Source organism: Pholcus phalangioides, unplaced genomic scaffold (genome assembly GCF_987345545.1).
Source record: "Pholcus phalangioides strain wild (caught in Gottingen) unplaced genomic scaffold, Ppha-v1.0 ptg000004l_1, whole genome shotgun sequence".
Taxonomy (NCBI): Eukaryota; Metazoa; Arthropoda; class Arachnida; order Araneae; family Pholcidae; genus Pholcus; species Pholcus phalangioides.
Genome location: NW_028301597.1, coordinates 22,858,831 through 22,874,318, shown reverse-complemented (window position 1 = coordinate 22,874,318; position 15,488 = coordinate 22,858,831). Strand labels below are relative to the sequence as shown.

The 15,488-nt window shown below is 32.8% G+C and overlaps 1 protein-coding gene across 2 annotated transcripts in view; it reads left to right on the top strand.

The window, feature by feature from the left end:
- LOC149086773 (Golgi-associated plant pathogenesis-related protein 1-like) overlaps window positions 1-14,135 on the top strand; it is a 32,282-nt gene extending 18,147 nt beyond the window's left edge. For both annotated transcript variants that reach the window (XM_089231823.1, XM_089231822.1), the window contains 2 exons: window positions 7,129-7,212; window positions 13,368-14,135. In XM_089231823.1, the coding sequence (XP_089087949.1) occupies window positions 7,129-7,212; window positions 13,368-13,537 (254 nt within the window). In that variant the 3' untranslated portion in view covers window positions 13,538-14,135. The remainder of the gene's footprint in view (window positions 1-7,128; window positions 7,213-13,367) is intronic.
- The last annotated feature ends 1,353 nt before the right edge of the window (window positions 14,136-15,488 follow it).

Here is a 15,488-nt window from a genome sequence, read left to right as displayed (position 1 = left end):
AGGATTTACTTTTACACGAAACATTAAAGAAGTTGCAATGATTTTTAAATGCATTATTTATTGTCCCAATATTGTTGAAAAACGTATTTCTTGAGAATCACGATGACGAAATTCATTTACTTGATTTATTTTGTCAGCCATATCTCTTTTATAGGCAATTTTTTTTCCAGCCACCTCATTGGACATTTTGCTGTTGTGGTCTTTGTATTTGTATATTTGTATTTGAATGTATACATTCCTAAAGTCATTATTGAAGGTATGTAGCTGTTGTTGCTGGACAGTTTTTTTTTTTGACGATTTCAGATATTTCTGTCGAAGTTTACCTGGTTGGGGAACATGCAAGCACACTGTTTTCTAATTTTTTACAAAATCTTTCTTTCTTACTTTTTTTTTTTGCAACTTGCTTCGAAAATTTTCTAACGCCTCTAATGAGCTCTCCAAGTCTGCACACGTATTTCCCTACTCTATTCCTATCAAGATTGTGCTGAAATCAAATTTCATTGCTAACTTCTTTCGAAAATTTTGAATTACTTCGGGCCTCTCGAGGAAAAACTTCTGCATTTCCCCGAGGGAGTAATGTCTCACGATCCAGCAACGACAGAACCATTGCTAATGTCAAAAAATGCAACATACGCGAAAGGAAAAAAAGAAATCTAGAATATTATACGGCCAATTCAAATCTCCCGTCATTCCCATTCATTTCAGTAATACCAGCATAAATAATAATAACTTCCATGATAAATGGTGAGAGATTGCAAAAATATGAATTATTTTCGCCCAGGAAATGACTGTCAAGGATCTGATTTTTCCAACACATTTTACAATCATGCTCCCTTTATTTCCCGAGCTTAAGTTCTCTCTCACGTGCCTAAAAAGACTAGAAGACTTTCCTTTAACTACTTATTTTCCCACTTCTTCCATCCATAAAAATGTCATACCTTGTCAATGAATATTCTGTAATCGCAGATCCATATTTTTTTTATTTCTGGTATGATGTAACATTAATAATTTTCTAAGCACGAAAATGGAATATACACTCCAGTTACTGTATTTTCGTTTAGTTTGTTTCTTGTCGCCGTTGATCTCTTTTCGAAACGTGTCCATCCATCATTGCGCCGTGACGTAAAAGGGCTTGACTTCCTCGAAGGCGGTCATTTTTCCTTCCACTTGTCCGAACTAAAACATACACTATATAATAAAATAAATTGAAAATAAGCATCCTATATATAAAATAAGAAAATCTGGGAGAGGGCTTTACCCTTGAAAATACAGTGGAGGAGAATAAACTCGTTCTACTTAAATCTTCTCTTTTATCAACTCAGATTATTCACGTGCATTCAACTGAATTTAGTGGAAAACTCGAAATTTTGAATAGAGCGAACTAAAGTCTCCATAACGAAGTTCTAATGCCCCCCAAGCTGTTTTTATCTTTGTTTCTACGTAATCTCCCGCTATTTAATATTGAATAATGCATCAATTTAAGAATGTCTAATGTGGAATAGAATAAAAAATAAAGCATTTCTCTCATCTGATAATCAGAACACCATGCAAATGCGCATTATTTAAAGAAATGTCTGTGAGAGTTCATTCAGTTTCTCATATTTTCATCTTGTTTTGTTTGTAGTTACAGTATGAATGTCTGCATAATTTCATTTGCTCCACTACGTTAAATTCTTCAAACTATAAGCAGTAATGGAAATATAATCCTTCAGTTTTATGTAATGAAATGGGAATAAGTAAAATTTATGCAACGAAGTGAAAATAAAATCCTTAATTTATTTAAATTAATGCACTTATCCAATAACATGAGAATAAAATGATAAATTTTGTTTATGGAATTTATTAATGCAAATAAAATCGTTTAATTGTATGCAATAAAATAAATTACGGAATTCTTTAATTTAAGCATAAGATAAATTTCAAAATGCCTTAATTTTTTATGTAATAAAATGGAAATAGTGTACATGGAATTTATACAATGCAAATGAGTCATAATAAAATAAAAATCTGATTTTTAATTTTCTACTCTTAAAATAACTTTCCTTTTAATTATTTTTTTACAGATTATTTTTGAACTCGATAATCAGTTCTTCGACGTTGAATTTAGAAGTATGATAAAACATTTCTGGGAATACTGTAAATTTTTTTTAAGTATAGTTCTGTAATATTTTCGAATACTGTAGAAAAAAAAAGTAATTTTAAGGTTACTACTCAATCGCCAATGAAGAATAGACCCTGGTGGTTCAAATTTTTATCGACTTTTCTCTAATTTTGAGTGGCTGCGAGTGGCAACTCTCTCAATAGATAATTAAGTGTGGTCATAAGATGGTGAAAAATCATTGATTGCATTCGTAGTTTTGGAGATCATTGTAAAAAAATTCTAATGCTCAAAATTTCAATGGTTTTCAAACAACACTTCATAGTATCCAACAGGAAAACGAGCGACAAATACACTATTCACTACTACTACTACCACTGATAAACTAAACATGCATCTCGTCCACATTCCTCTGCGGAATTTCTAATGAATTGGTGCATGTTGGAATGTGCATGGCATGTACGTATTGTGAAACTAACGTTGAAGTTTGTTACTGTGTAATGCTTGTTAAGTGTAGTGCTGCCATCTGCCATAAATTTTTCTAACCCTGAGTGAAGTGTAATGATTGAATAGTTGTACTGTTGTAGGTCTGCTGCTCTCTGTGGCGAGACATTTGAAAGGGGAGATCGGCTCGCATTCGCGTCTCGAAGTTGGGAACCACAATTCAATGCAGCCTTAAACAAAATCTTAATAACGCCCAATCGTATAACTTCTTATCATCTCACTCATCCAATAGTGTGTGTGTTTTTTTGTATAACAACCGATCACTTCCTTTTTTATACCTTATTTTTTTATTCTGATAGTAACCTTGTCAATGATGAATCTACACTGAACATCTAATAATACCAACCATTTGAGCTGGAGAAACATCAAACACCAACTCAAGCTTGCAAACAGCATTCATTCAATCAAAAACCATAAGCTGTATGGAATTTGAATGAAATTCAGCACAAAAGTGCAGAGATTTTAAAACGATCATGAAAATGTGTAAATGAAACGAAGTCTGCAGATCTAAATTCATGCGTATAAGATTTATTTTCCATTTTTACGTGACTGAAATATAAAGAAATAATTTTTTATGTATTTTTTTCCCTTTTGAATAGATAAATATTTACTATTGCAAATACATTTCAAAGATAAACGTAACGTTGGCTAAAAGCTCCGGTCAAATTTTTCGCGTTAGTCTGCTTTCATTACATAGGCTTTTACCATTTCTTTTTGAATTTATAAATTCTTTTCGAACAGAAAACTGACAGCTAATATCTACCGAAAGAAATATTTAATTTGGTCTCTTCAAGATAAACCCAATCTGAGGAATAAGAATAATGACCCAAAATTACTTTTTCCATTATGAAACGAATAGAAATCCTTCAGCTACAGAAATTTCTATTTGATGTACAAAATTTATTTTTATGGCCTCACAGCTTTTAGTTTACAAATTTACGAACTCACTCGAAAACAAAATAAGGGTTTGCGATTTTTAGGAACACTTATTGGGATTGTCTTGGTGTAACGTTCAAATCAATGCCACTGATAGTTACGCTAAAGATCTTATGATATCAGCCATTCGAGAGGGAGAAACATCAAATAGCAAGCAACTCAAACTCGCAATCATTCAAAAACCATAAACGGTGTTGAATTTCGATAACATCCCATACATTTCAATAAATCACCACGCAAAACGTGCACAAATTTTACAATGTTCATGAAAATGTATGAATTTCGTGCAGTCTATAGATCTGCCGCTGTGGTTGTCGAGTGATCATACTGGCGGACTCGCATCGTGGGGGGGGGGGGAGGGGAAGCCCAGGTTCAAACCCTACCGCAACTACAGTGGTGGTCGGCTGAAGTTTGTTTTCTGTCGTTCCTAACTTCGAGGCACAAATGCGAGCCCATCTCCCCGTTAAAAAGTCTCGTCTTAGAGAGAATCAGGCCTACAACGGTACAATTATTCAATCATCACATTTCATTCATTGTTAGAAAAACTGATGCCAGATGGCAGCACTACGCATAACAAGAATTGCACAGAAACAAACTTCACGTTAGGTTCACATTTACACGGGCATTCCAGCCTGTCCTAATTCGTTAGAAAATCCGTAGAGGAATGTGCACGACGTGTATGTACGGTTGAGTAAGTAGTCTATAGATCTAAAATTATACATATAAAATTTTTATTTATTTTTTTTTTTGGTGTGACTAAAATACAAGCAAATAAATTTTTTTCCTCGACGTTTTCTACTTTTCAATAGATAAATATTTATTATTCGAATTGGATTTGTCTGCTTTTGAAAGATAAACGTATCGTCGGTTGAAAGCCCCGGTTAAATTTTCTCCCGTTAGTCCCCTTTTATTACACAGCTTTTTACTACTCCTTTTGAATATATAGATTCTTTTCGAACAGAGAACTGACAGCTGATATCCGCCGAAGAAATATTTTATTTTGGTCTTCACGTTAAACCAATCTGGGGAACTGGAATGGCGCGACCCGAAATTACTTCTTTTTTTTATTTTTTCATCTGAATCTCTTCTCTTCCCGAAATTTCTACTTGATGTCACTGTTCAGTGAATCAGTCGGAATTTCCTTTTTTTATTTTTATTTTCTACTGCTTCAGAGCTTTTAGTTCACAAATTTACGAACTCATCCGAAAAAAAAAATAAATTGAGATTCTTTGAAAGACTTCCTGGAATCGTCTCTCTGACTTCCTCTAACGTCAATCTTCTCACTTGATGACACTTTCAAGTGGCTTTTTTTAGAACCAGATTCTGTCTTCAAGGGATATATAGTTGTTATTAAGATTATTTTTTTCTGTCCTGGACATATTTTTTTATCAGATTGTCATCGCAGATTCTAATTTGACGTCATGTCATTACGCACCAGCAAGAGAGGATCCATTATCTCTATGGAATTCCTACAAGCCGCATGAAGTGTTGAGGAGTCTTAAATTTCTAAGTCGTATTGAAGTGTCTGCATAAAATTTCACTGGAGGAAAAAAAGGTTCCATCAGTCGTCGTAGTGATGCTGGACCAGTAGTGCATTAAATTTGTTGTTATAAATTTTAATGATGTTTTTTGAGCATGGATGGAACAGAAGCTCATATTGGTTACGTGTTAGCTGTCGAAAGGCTCACTCACACTGCACTTTATGAATCCAAAAAGCTTTTTCTTGTAACCCGGGAAAAAAAGAAAATAGACTTATGGGAAACTGCAAAATTTAAGGTTATATCGAAGATATCGATTATTTCTCATTTTCAAAAGTGGTTTCCACACTTTTTTCAGTTTTAAAAACTCAGGCATGCTCAAATCCAAGTAGCATTAGCGCTAATCTTTGAATGGTGATTGAATAGAGGTGATTAATCGGTGGTGATTAATGCATGTGGTACCTTTCGAGTGTAAACTCCTACTCAGGGATCAATGTGCGCGTATGCAACAGTTTGGGCAAAAGTACGTAGATGCACAATTGTTAAAACCATACAACCTTCTCACTGAGTAGGCTCTACGCCGCAAATAGAAACGAAAATTTATTTTGTCGCCCGCGGCTGATGCCCATTTTGCCGCCCTCTTCTCGTGATTTTGAAAGGAGAGACATTGAGCCTAACATCCTGCCTAATCTAACGCCCAAGGCAACAGACCAGCCCCCCCCCCCGTTGAGGGGCGGCTACTTTCGGGCCGTGCGACCCGTGCTGTTGCAAGGGATGCCACTCTAAGAGGGGCACCAAATCCGAATTGAAAAGGGGGAAGAGAAAAAAATAAGTCTTTTTTGACCAAAAAAAAAAACGTGGTCGTGGATGCCGAAAGTAGGTCCTACACTGTGGTAGAGATTTTTCTCTTGCTGTACTTGCCCTTGACCTTCCTCTAGTTGTGGCTCTGGTTAGGCTATTTACGCAGTTGCTTACGGAGAATCGACATTTGAAGGGAGCTCACCGTGTTTGCAGGGCACAAGGAATCCCTTCTAAAACATTTTTGATTAACTCACCCCTTCAAAAAGGATGTTTAATTAACAGAAATTGAGTAATATAGCACATGAAGGTATTTTCTCTCGATATTTACAATATTTTTATTGCAAAAAATATGTGATTTTTTTTAAATTTTTTGATTATCTAGAGCTGGGGAGTTCCCTATTGATTTTCTTCCCTGCTTGTAGTTCTGTATCTACGCATGCTTAGATATGAAAAAAAAGATCAATTATACATTTTCATAACTTATGTAATTTCAGAAATATTACCTGTGTTTTTTGTTTTTTTTTTTAGTTTTCCTCCTTAACAGAGCGACGAAAACCAATGGAATATCGGAATATGCAATATGCAATATGCAATATGTTTCATAAAGATCAGTATTTTGTCACGACAAAATATCACCGAGAAACAATGATTATTAAAGAAAATATGGGAAAAGAAAATATATTTATTTTAAGTACTGTATTTAAAAAATAACAGCTTCATTTGAATGCATTCAGTATACAGTGGAATCTCGACTATCCGGCCTAGTCTCTTGGCACCATGGCATCGCGAAATCATCGGAGCTATCGCCAAACTTCGCTAAGTTTGTTGCCAATTTGGCGATTTTTATAGAGGAATTCATTGACTTTCATTTTTACCTAAGGTACTGACTATTTACAAGCAAAAAATGGCGTAATAAATGATAAATAAAAATTATTTACGTAATTTTCATTACAATATTTATATTCTTGGACTTTTTCTTTAATAAATTTTTAAAACGCACAGTGCAGTACCTAATAAACATTTAAATTATATGTATACATTCATATATAAAGTACTGACCTATACGAAGAGGTCACAAAATATGAATAGGAGCGGTTTTTGGTATTAAAATGGTATTTTTGAGTGGGTAGGAAGTGAGCATTTTTATAACTCCGGTCTATCCGTATTTTCTGTTATCCGGCCCTCTCTTTCGCCACATTAGGCCGGATTGTCCGGATTCTATTGTATTATGCTTTATGTGTAGGCAAAGATATTGATTATCAATGTAATGATCTCTCTGATTGAATAAGCACTGATTACTTCTCTTTCCAGGCGAACAAGTTTGCAAATACTGGTACGAAGAAATAAAATCATACAATTTCTTTCAAGATCCAAATTTGCTTCACATCAAAGCAGGTATGTAATGATAAAGCATCTACGTACATACTTCATGGAATTCATGGAACATTCCATCACTTTTCTCTCTCGATAAGAAATAATTATCTTTCCAAAACGAATCGCGCATATTGACAGAATAATTTACATATATTTTCTCCCCCCCCCCTTCTTTTTTTAAAATTAAATTGCTATTATGCAAATTTGAATTCTTCGTAATGTTGGAATTATGATATTTCGAAAGGAATGTGTTATGCTAAATATTATTCAATTGAATAATATTCGGAATAATTATTAGTCTAATTTATTGATTGTTAAATAATTGATAGCACTGCTGAACACCTCTAAGATATTACAGTGATTTTAAAGTGATTACTTGGGCGCTGATTCGAATATGGCATTGGTTTTGTCAGATTGGCTCTAGTTTTCTCAATGAATTGAAAATTCAATTCCAATGGTATTACAGACTACACTAAAATAGTGAACAATATGCATTATTTTGAAAACTAGAGCCGATCCAGCAAAAGTAACACCAATCAGCAACCCAAAAATACCCTAAAATAAATGAAACTTCCTAGAGAACACGATTATTATTTTTTGACAGTGTAGTTAATTGATTGCTATTTAATCTAGTCTTCGGATTCAAATGAAACACAGTCGACGCTCGTTATAACGATCATGCGCTGTTGCGAGCGTTCTTTTGTAACGAACGGTGCGATTAAGCTTAACTAAATATATGCCCCCAATTTTTTTCGTATTAGGTCCCTCCCATGTTTTTTTCATCGAATAAACCTGTTGCATTAAATGTAATAAACCGGAGATTATGCACTATGACAGGTTATTATGCATAATCACCAATCGTCTCAGCAATAATTTGATAATTTGTTATAAATTTATCACTTTTATACCGTACCGGTGATTACTCCCGACACAATTCCCGAATGAAGTTGGAAACTGATAAGTGAGGAAGAAATCACACGAAATGTCACTTAAATTCAACCATAATATCATCATCTCCCGTACGAGATGAGTATAGTTCACATACATTTTCCATAAAAATTAAATTAAATCAAACTATTATAAGTAGAGCCCGAATTATGTGCACTAAAAAAGTGGCGAAATACCGAAATATGCACTTGAGACTATCAAAATATGCATAAAAAATCCTAAATATGCACTAAAAAATTCTGAACAAGTTTAAAATTGGAAATTTTCGAAATGTGTACCAAAAATGGGAAACTGTACCAAATGTACATTTATAAATGTATAATCACTATGCAAAAAATGCATATATATTAATATGTTATTAAAACGCATATTTCCTATTTCTTAATGCATATTCATTCACAAAAAAATCCCCACATATGTATATACTGTATATACAAATAACTCTACATATTTTTCATTTAATAATTTCTAATTTTTAGTTCGTTATAGTCGCTCAATAAAAAAATATCAGTAACAAAAGAATTTCGACACTACAGTACATTTCTACAACATATAAAATGTGTTATCACAAAAAATGAGTAACTTTGCCTAGTTTTAATTTATAAATTTTTTGTATAAATGTGGCATTTTTGTATAAATATAAAATGTGATTGAGCTTTAAAGTAAACCTTTGAAAATATGCACTTGTTCTAAGAATCATTTGATTTTATGCATTTGTTTACACAGTAATGCTAAAAAAAAGTAAAAATATACAAATGGAAATTCGCATATACACTTAGATATAATCCGAGCCCTAGTTATAATGATCAAAATGTATAAACTATTATCAGTCTTGTAATGTCAGATTTCTTCACATTTATCAATATTTTGAAACATAATCAGCATCCCGCCCCCCCCCCCCGAATCTATCAATCCTGGACTGAAGTTTGAGCAAAATGTCCGGTAAATTTAAGTAAGTCGTTGACGATTAGTAATTTTTACTAATACGAGCAGGTATTATGATATAACCACCGGCAAATGTGATAAATTCCTAAAATTTATCAAACTTACCAAAAGGTTCGATTATTACGCATAATAACCGGTGAACCGTCTTTATCACATTTACTTTGACATAACGACCACAATGACCATTCAGTCTAACATAACGTCCAAACTTAGATCTGCCTCCATATCTTTATTGCAAATAAATATACAATATAAGTGTATTTTCCCTTGCCAAAATCGTGTTTGACCTTGACCCTTGATGTTGGAGAATTTGGCATATAAGGTGCGTGTTGTTTTTTTTTCTATTCTAACAATACATGAATGTGCATGAGTACTTCTCCCAGGAAGAAAAGTTTAACAAATGTTCGATACAACGACCTCTCAATATAACACCCGTTTTCCGTGCGACAGAGAAGATTATTTGGAATAATATTCCATTATAAAGTGCGTGCTGTAATTTGCAACGATTTTTCTCCCACTATTAATACACGTCGTACATATTTACAATAACGCTCAAAAGCTTTACAATAGTGCTTTTGACAAACCTACTAATTGCAGTACCGCTGCATGCACTGGCCTGATCTTGTACAGTTTATACAGTATAGAAGAATAAAACTATTTATCGACACATTAGCTGGAATTTGTTTGTTCGGGGGTTAGAGCTTTTATTGTCCTGTTTTTGTGTTATTGGACGGAATCGAAAGTGTTTTGACAAACGTAGTTCAACCATATATAGAGGTATATCAATATGTTCGGCCGTCCCGCCTTTACAGGCTTACGGCAAGGTGGGTTCGACGCAGCGATCACAATTCCACAGCGATGAAAGCAAACAACTCTCTCGACAATATAATGAGCTGAAAAGAAGTTAGCAACAAAAACGTATAAAACTTCAAAGTAAACATATAAAGAGATATGGAGGTAATGGAATCTTTTATGAATACATAAATTTATTGTAGGATTATTAGGATTAGCGGTCTTTGTGTATATATATATATATATATATATATATATATATATTTGTATTGACTCAATGCCATGTATTGACTCAATGCCAAAGGCATGTCAAGTAGTGCTACACACAATACGAAGGGGTTTTCCTATCTAATTAATTTCACGAAAATGTCACGCAAATTCTCATAAACATTAATTATGCACTGTTTATATTGGATTTCAATCGTTTTCCGTTTTATAGTGCCATCTGTGAGTGAAATTTGAACATTTTTTAATTATTAAAAAACTCCAGGTATGAAAAGTATTTTAGTGCAAACCGCAACGGTTTTATTTATTTTTATGCCTATAGTTTATTTGTTATTAATTTTTAAAATGTATAGATGACTTTTCGTCGGCTCTATATTTCCTTAGAGTACTTAATATTGAATTCCCGAAAATACTAAATTGAATTATATTAACATATGATGCCCCAGCTCGAGAAATAAGGGTCGTGTAACCAACATCTGAGAGAGATCTCCAATTATGATGCTCGCAAGTTTCTGAAACATACTCTATACGAAATATGTGTCCGAATTTTGCAACAATGTGTGTGCGCTTGTGTATATACATATACTGTATATATTTTTGTGAATGTACATTCATTAGTTCATCATTCAAGATAATGTCGTGACATTCTCACGAACAAAGATATCAAATGTGTGATGAATTATTGGGTATGGCAATTTTCCGTAACAAAATATCATTTTATTTTCTCTTTTTTTTCCCTTTAAATATTATTATTTTATGCCATATTTTTCGCCAATGTAATATTATGTTACTCCAAGATGAAGGATATGGTTCTTTTTGAGCTCGGCATTCTTTCTCTCTCTGTACAACGGTCACGAATAATGCTATTTAATACGTGTTATCAAAAATTTTATTGATGAAATTTATTGCATCGGCATGGTATATTCGTGATAGCATTCATCAGGGTTGACTGCCTCCTAGTATATATCATGGAAAATATTTTCACTTCTGCGCATTATCTTATATTTTTACACATTTGGCTTATTCTACTTTATTATTATCCCAATTAAATGATAGATTTGAGACGATCTATTAGATGTTTGCTTGTGTCTAAAGACTTCTAACCCAACACGTACAAGTGATTTAATTTTTTATTTCTAATTTGAAAACGTGTAGATGCAATTTTTTGTTTATAATAGTTTGATGATGTTTGTTATGACCTAGACATTTTTTAATATTGATAAATTTAAAAAAGTTCAAATTTAAGTCACAGGTGGTGGTGGCTGGTTCACAACTAAGAGGCGCAAATGCACGCCATTCTCCCCATTAAAAAGTCTCGCCACAGAGAGCAACAGGCCTACAACGGTACAGTTAATTAATCTTTAATTATTTAATCATTAGTTGGAGAAATTGATGGCAGCACTGCACGTAACAAGCATTACACAGAAGATAACTTCACATTAGTGTCACAGCACGTACATGCACATTCCAACGCGTACCAATTTGTTAGAAGTTCCGCAGAGGAATATGGACTAGATGCATGTGTGGTTTAGTAGTAGCCACAGGTGGTGCTGTAAAACGAAAAAAAGTGACACAACACATAAAACGTAATAATTAACGTTTGTGAGAATTTTCGTTACCTGGAACTACAATATTTCAATATGAGCACCCCTTTCATCCGTTGGGTCCGTAGATGTAGCTTGAGCTAAAAGGAGCACTCACATTGAAACGTGATAGTTTTATGTCACGCAGATTGCCATAAACATTGATTATGCACTGTTTGTGTTGGATTTTATGTCGAGTTATTAATTTTAAAGTGCCACCTGTGTGAGTGAAATTTGAACATTGCTTAATAATTTAAAAAAAAAAACTCTAGGCATGAAAGTATTTTAGAGGCAAACCACACTTTTATGTCAATGAGTTGATTTATTATTTTTTTAATATTCTCAAGACGTCTCGTCTATTCATATCTCGATAAATGAATGAAAATAGGAATTTTGTATAGACCTGCTCACATAGTTACATAATATATTTCTAACCAAGCATGTGTGTAAACTGCATAAGCTTAAATAAGCTTTATAATACAGAAATATAATGTATGAGGACATATGAATATATCGCAAAAGAATATTAACACACCATATATCTGAATAGTATCCTTGAATACGGGTTGTCCAAAATTATATTGGTGAAATTGATGGCATCAGCATAGTATATTTGCGATAACATCCATCAGGTATGACTGCTTTATACTATAACTAATAGAAAATATTTTTCACTTAGGTGCATTATCTTATATTTTTAGAAACGAAATAAAAAATAAAATTTTATAAGAAAACAAAATTTTCTTTTTCTGCAAAGAATAAATGCACATAGAACAGGCATGTCTAGAGATCGGCGTCATCAATCATTGATCGACATCAGCTGTCTAAAACGATCCTGGGGAAGGAAAAACTTCTTTAGAGAAACTCTTCTCAGAAGTTTTCTGCAAGAAAGAGCTTTCGTGATAGTATTGAGAACAAAGGAAATTAAATATAGACCGGGGGGGGGGGGAAGGTCTGTTTTTTTCCCGTATAAATAAGAAAAATAATTTGGAGAAAATCAACTTTTTATGAATTTTGTTTTCACGATAACTGAGCTATACTGTATAGCCAAAAAAGTATTTGTCCACTTAGGAGTTTTAGACATTTCTCGAAAGATATTGGAGAAATAGTTCTGATATTTTGGTCATGTAAACCCCATATTAGTACTCGAAAGTTTCAGTACAAATTTAATCACGAATGCATTTTGGGGACCGTCGAAAAAGTAAATGAGGTAAAAAAAAGGTTTTTGATCAACCCTGTATCACATAGATAAAAAGCTGCAAATGGCTTATAGTTCATTTTTTGAAATACATCCTATGTCTGTCTCTAAGAAGGTTTTTGACAGTTGGCTGATGCGAAGATGAATTTGGGAAAGAGAGAAAATCCTATGTCATCTATATCTTACTGAAGAATAAAAATACAGTATCCTAGACTGCTTTTGCTTGTCTTTTTTTAACATTTTAAGGATTGATTTTTTTTTAAATTCTTTTCGGACGAGTCGAGTTTTTCACTAATCCGAGATAATCTCGGTCCCATCCACTTCGGATCTTCGACACTCTACTGTAGGTACTAACATAGGGTTTACATGCCTAATTTCGTAGTATCCTTTCTTAAATTCTAAAAAATGTCTAGAAACACCTCAAAGTAGACACAGAGTTACATAGTGTATTTGATTTCTAATCTCTACTTGTTTTATATACTTAGGTCATTTTACTCAAATGGTTTGGAGAAGCAGCACTGAGTTCGGCGTTGGAAAAGCACGATCACGTTGTGGTAAAGTTCTGGTCGTAGCTCACTATAAACCAGCTGGGAATGTCATAGGTGCATTCCAAGATAACGTCTTCCAACCCATCGATGATTTTGACATGGGATGAACCCCCTCGAGGGCCAAAGATGGACAATGAAACGATGCCAACGACTACAGACATCGAAAATTAAATTTCGCTGTCGGAAGGGAAATTTTAGAATTTATCTATACCAATTAGAAATAATTTCTTTTTTTATATAACCTATATAACATGACAAATTTATCCTCTTTCAAAATTATTAAAATTATAAATATCTTTTGATATTAATTTTTTTTAAATATCAATGAAAATCAAAATACTCAAATTTTTCTGGTATTCATATTATCTCTTACGCTGAAGAATATTTTCTTAAACAAATTTTTTTATGATTAATATTTTCAAAAAATTTCAAATTATATCTCTTGAACTGTTCTTTTTGTCAAAGCACATAGAAAAAATATAATGAACAACTACTGTATTATCAGAAAATTTATTGTTAAATAGTTTATTTGCTCAAGTGCATTGACTATCAGATGAATTTTCACACCCAAATTGCTTTTACTGTTTACGAATTCAGTTTTTTGGATGGAATTTTGAACAAACGGTATTATATATGTAAATATTTCAGATAATAAGTATAATAGAGCTGGATAATATCTCTACAATAAAATATGTAAATATATGGACTTAGGAGTTGTGGTATTTTAGTTTGTTTCGCTTAATATCTGAGTATAATATGATGAAACCATTTGTATTTTAACGACGAAAGACAACAATAATCCACATAACATTTTGAGGTTTATTAAGCTATTTGGCCGTATGATAATTGCTAACACAAAATATGTTATTATTATTATCTAAAGGGGGGGGGGTTTCTTCTAAGTTTCAGATATTGCAGCCCAAAAAATATTTCCATGAAACTCAAGGGCCAACAAGTCATACTGTGGTATCTAGATTCACACCGTGGCGTATTAACGGTTGGGTTTAGCCGGCTCCAAGGGCCCTGATTTATTGGTGAATTTTAGTCATGGTCAGAATTTATTTCATTTGATATAATTATTTAGGATATAAATATGAATTTTCATTAAAATTCTGAAATTATTTTTTCTTAAACATGATTTTTTTTTTAAATTGTAATTGATGATTTCTATTAAATATGAATTTCCTTCAATTCTGTCAGATCGAATGTGAATTACCTTCAAAATTCTATGAGATTGCTTCTTCATTAAATGTGAATTTCCTTCCATTTTGTGAGATTATTTTTCCCATTGATCGTGATTTTCACCAATTCTTAAATTATTATTTTCATCAAATATCAATTTTAATTAATCATACAATATTTTCTCATCGGATATCAATTTTCATCAATCGATCACAATTTTTTTTCTCATTATTTCTAAATTCCCATAAGTTACTCTTTACTCCAGAATTCGAATGATCCTAGTGAAGATATTGACCCAAGTAAATTAATTAATTTGAAACAAAATATATTTTAACCCATTGACGCCAGTTGTTAAGAAAATTTGCCATTTGACATTTACATTTTTTCTTTGCTTTCAATAAATGGTGGGAGTGCTTCCGCTCAGTGTTTTTCTTTTTCTTCTAAAAATCAGTCATATTTTATGGGTTAATGGGCATTTTGACATACAATATAAACACAAATCCATCAAAAAAAAAATTTTTTTTTAGTAGTCGGTTTCGGCTCAGGTGTGAAGAAGATACGAAAGTATTTCTGGAAATATTTTTCATTAATTATGAGTTTTTAAACATATTTGTGTTGCAAAATTTGTCAACTTTCACAGTCGCCATTTATGTTATTGGAAATAATAGAGTTTTATGTGTCCCATAGACAGTTTAATTGAATGTACAGAAATGCTTTCACTATTTTTCTCCAAGAAAGTTCTTATTCACAGTACCAAGTAGTTTCAATGCTTGAACTCTATACACAAATATGGTAGCTTTTTCGAAATTCTAAAGTCATGGAATGTCTCAATATTTCAAAGCTCTAAAGCAGTGCAATTTCTGAGACAGCGTGGGG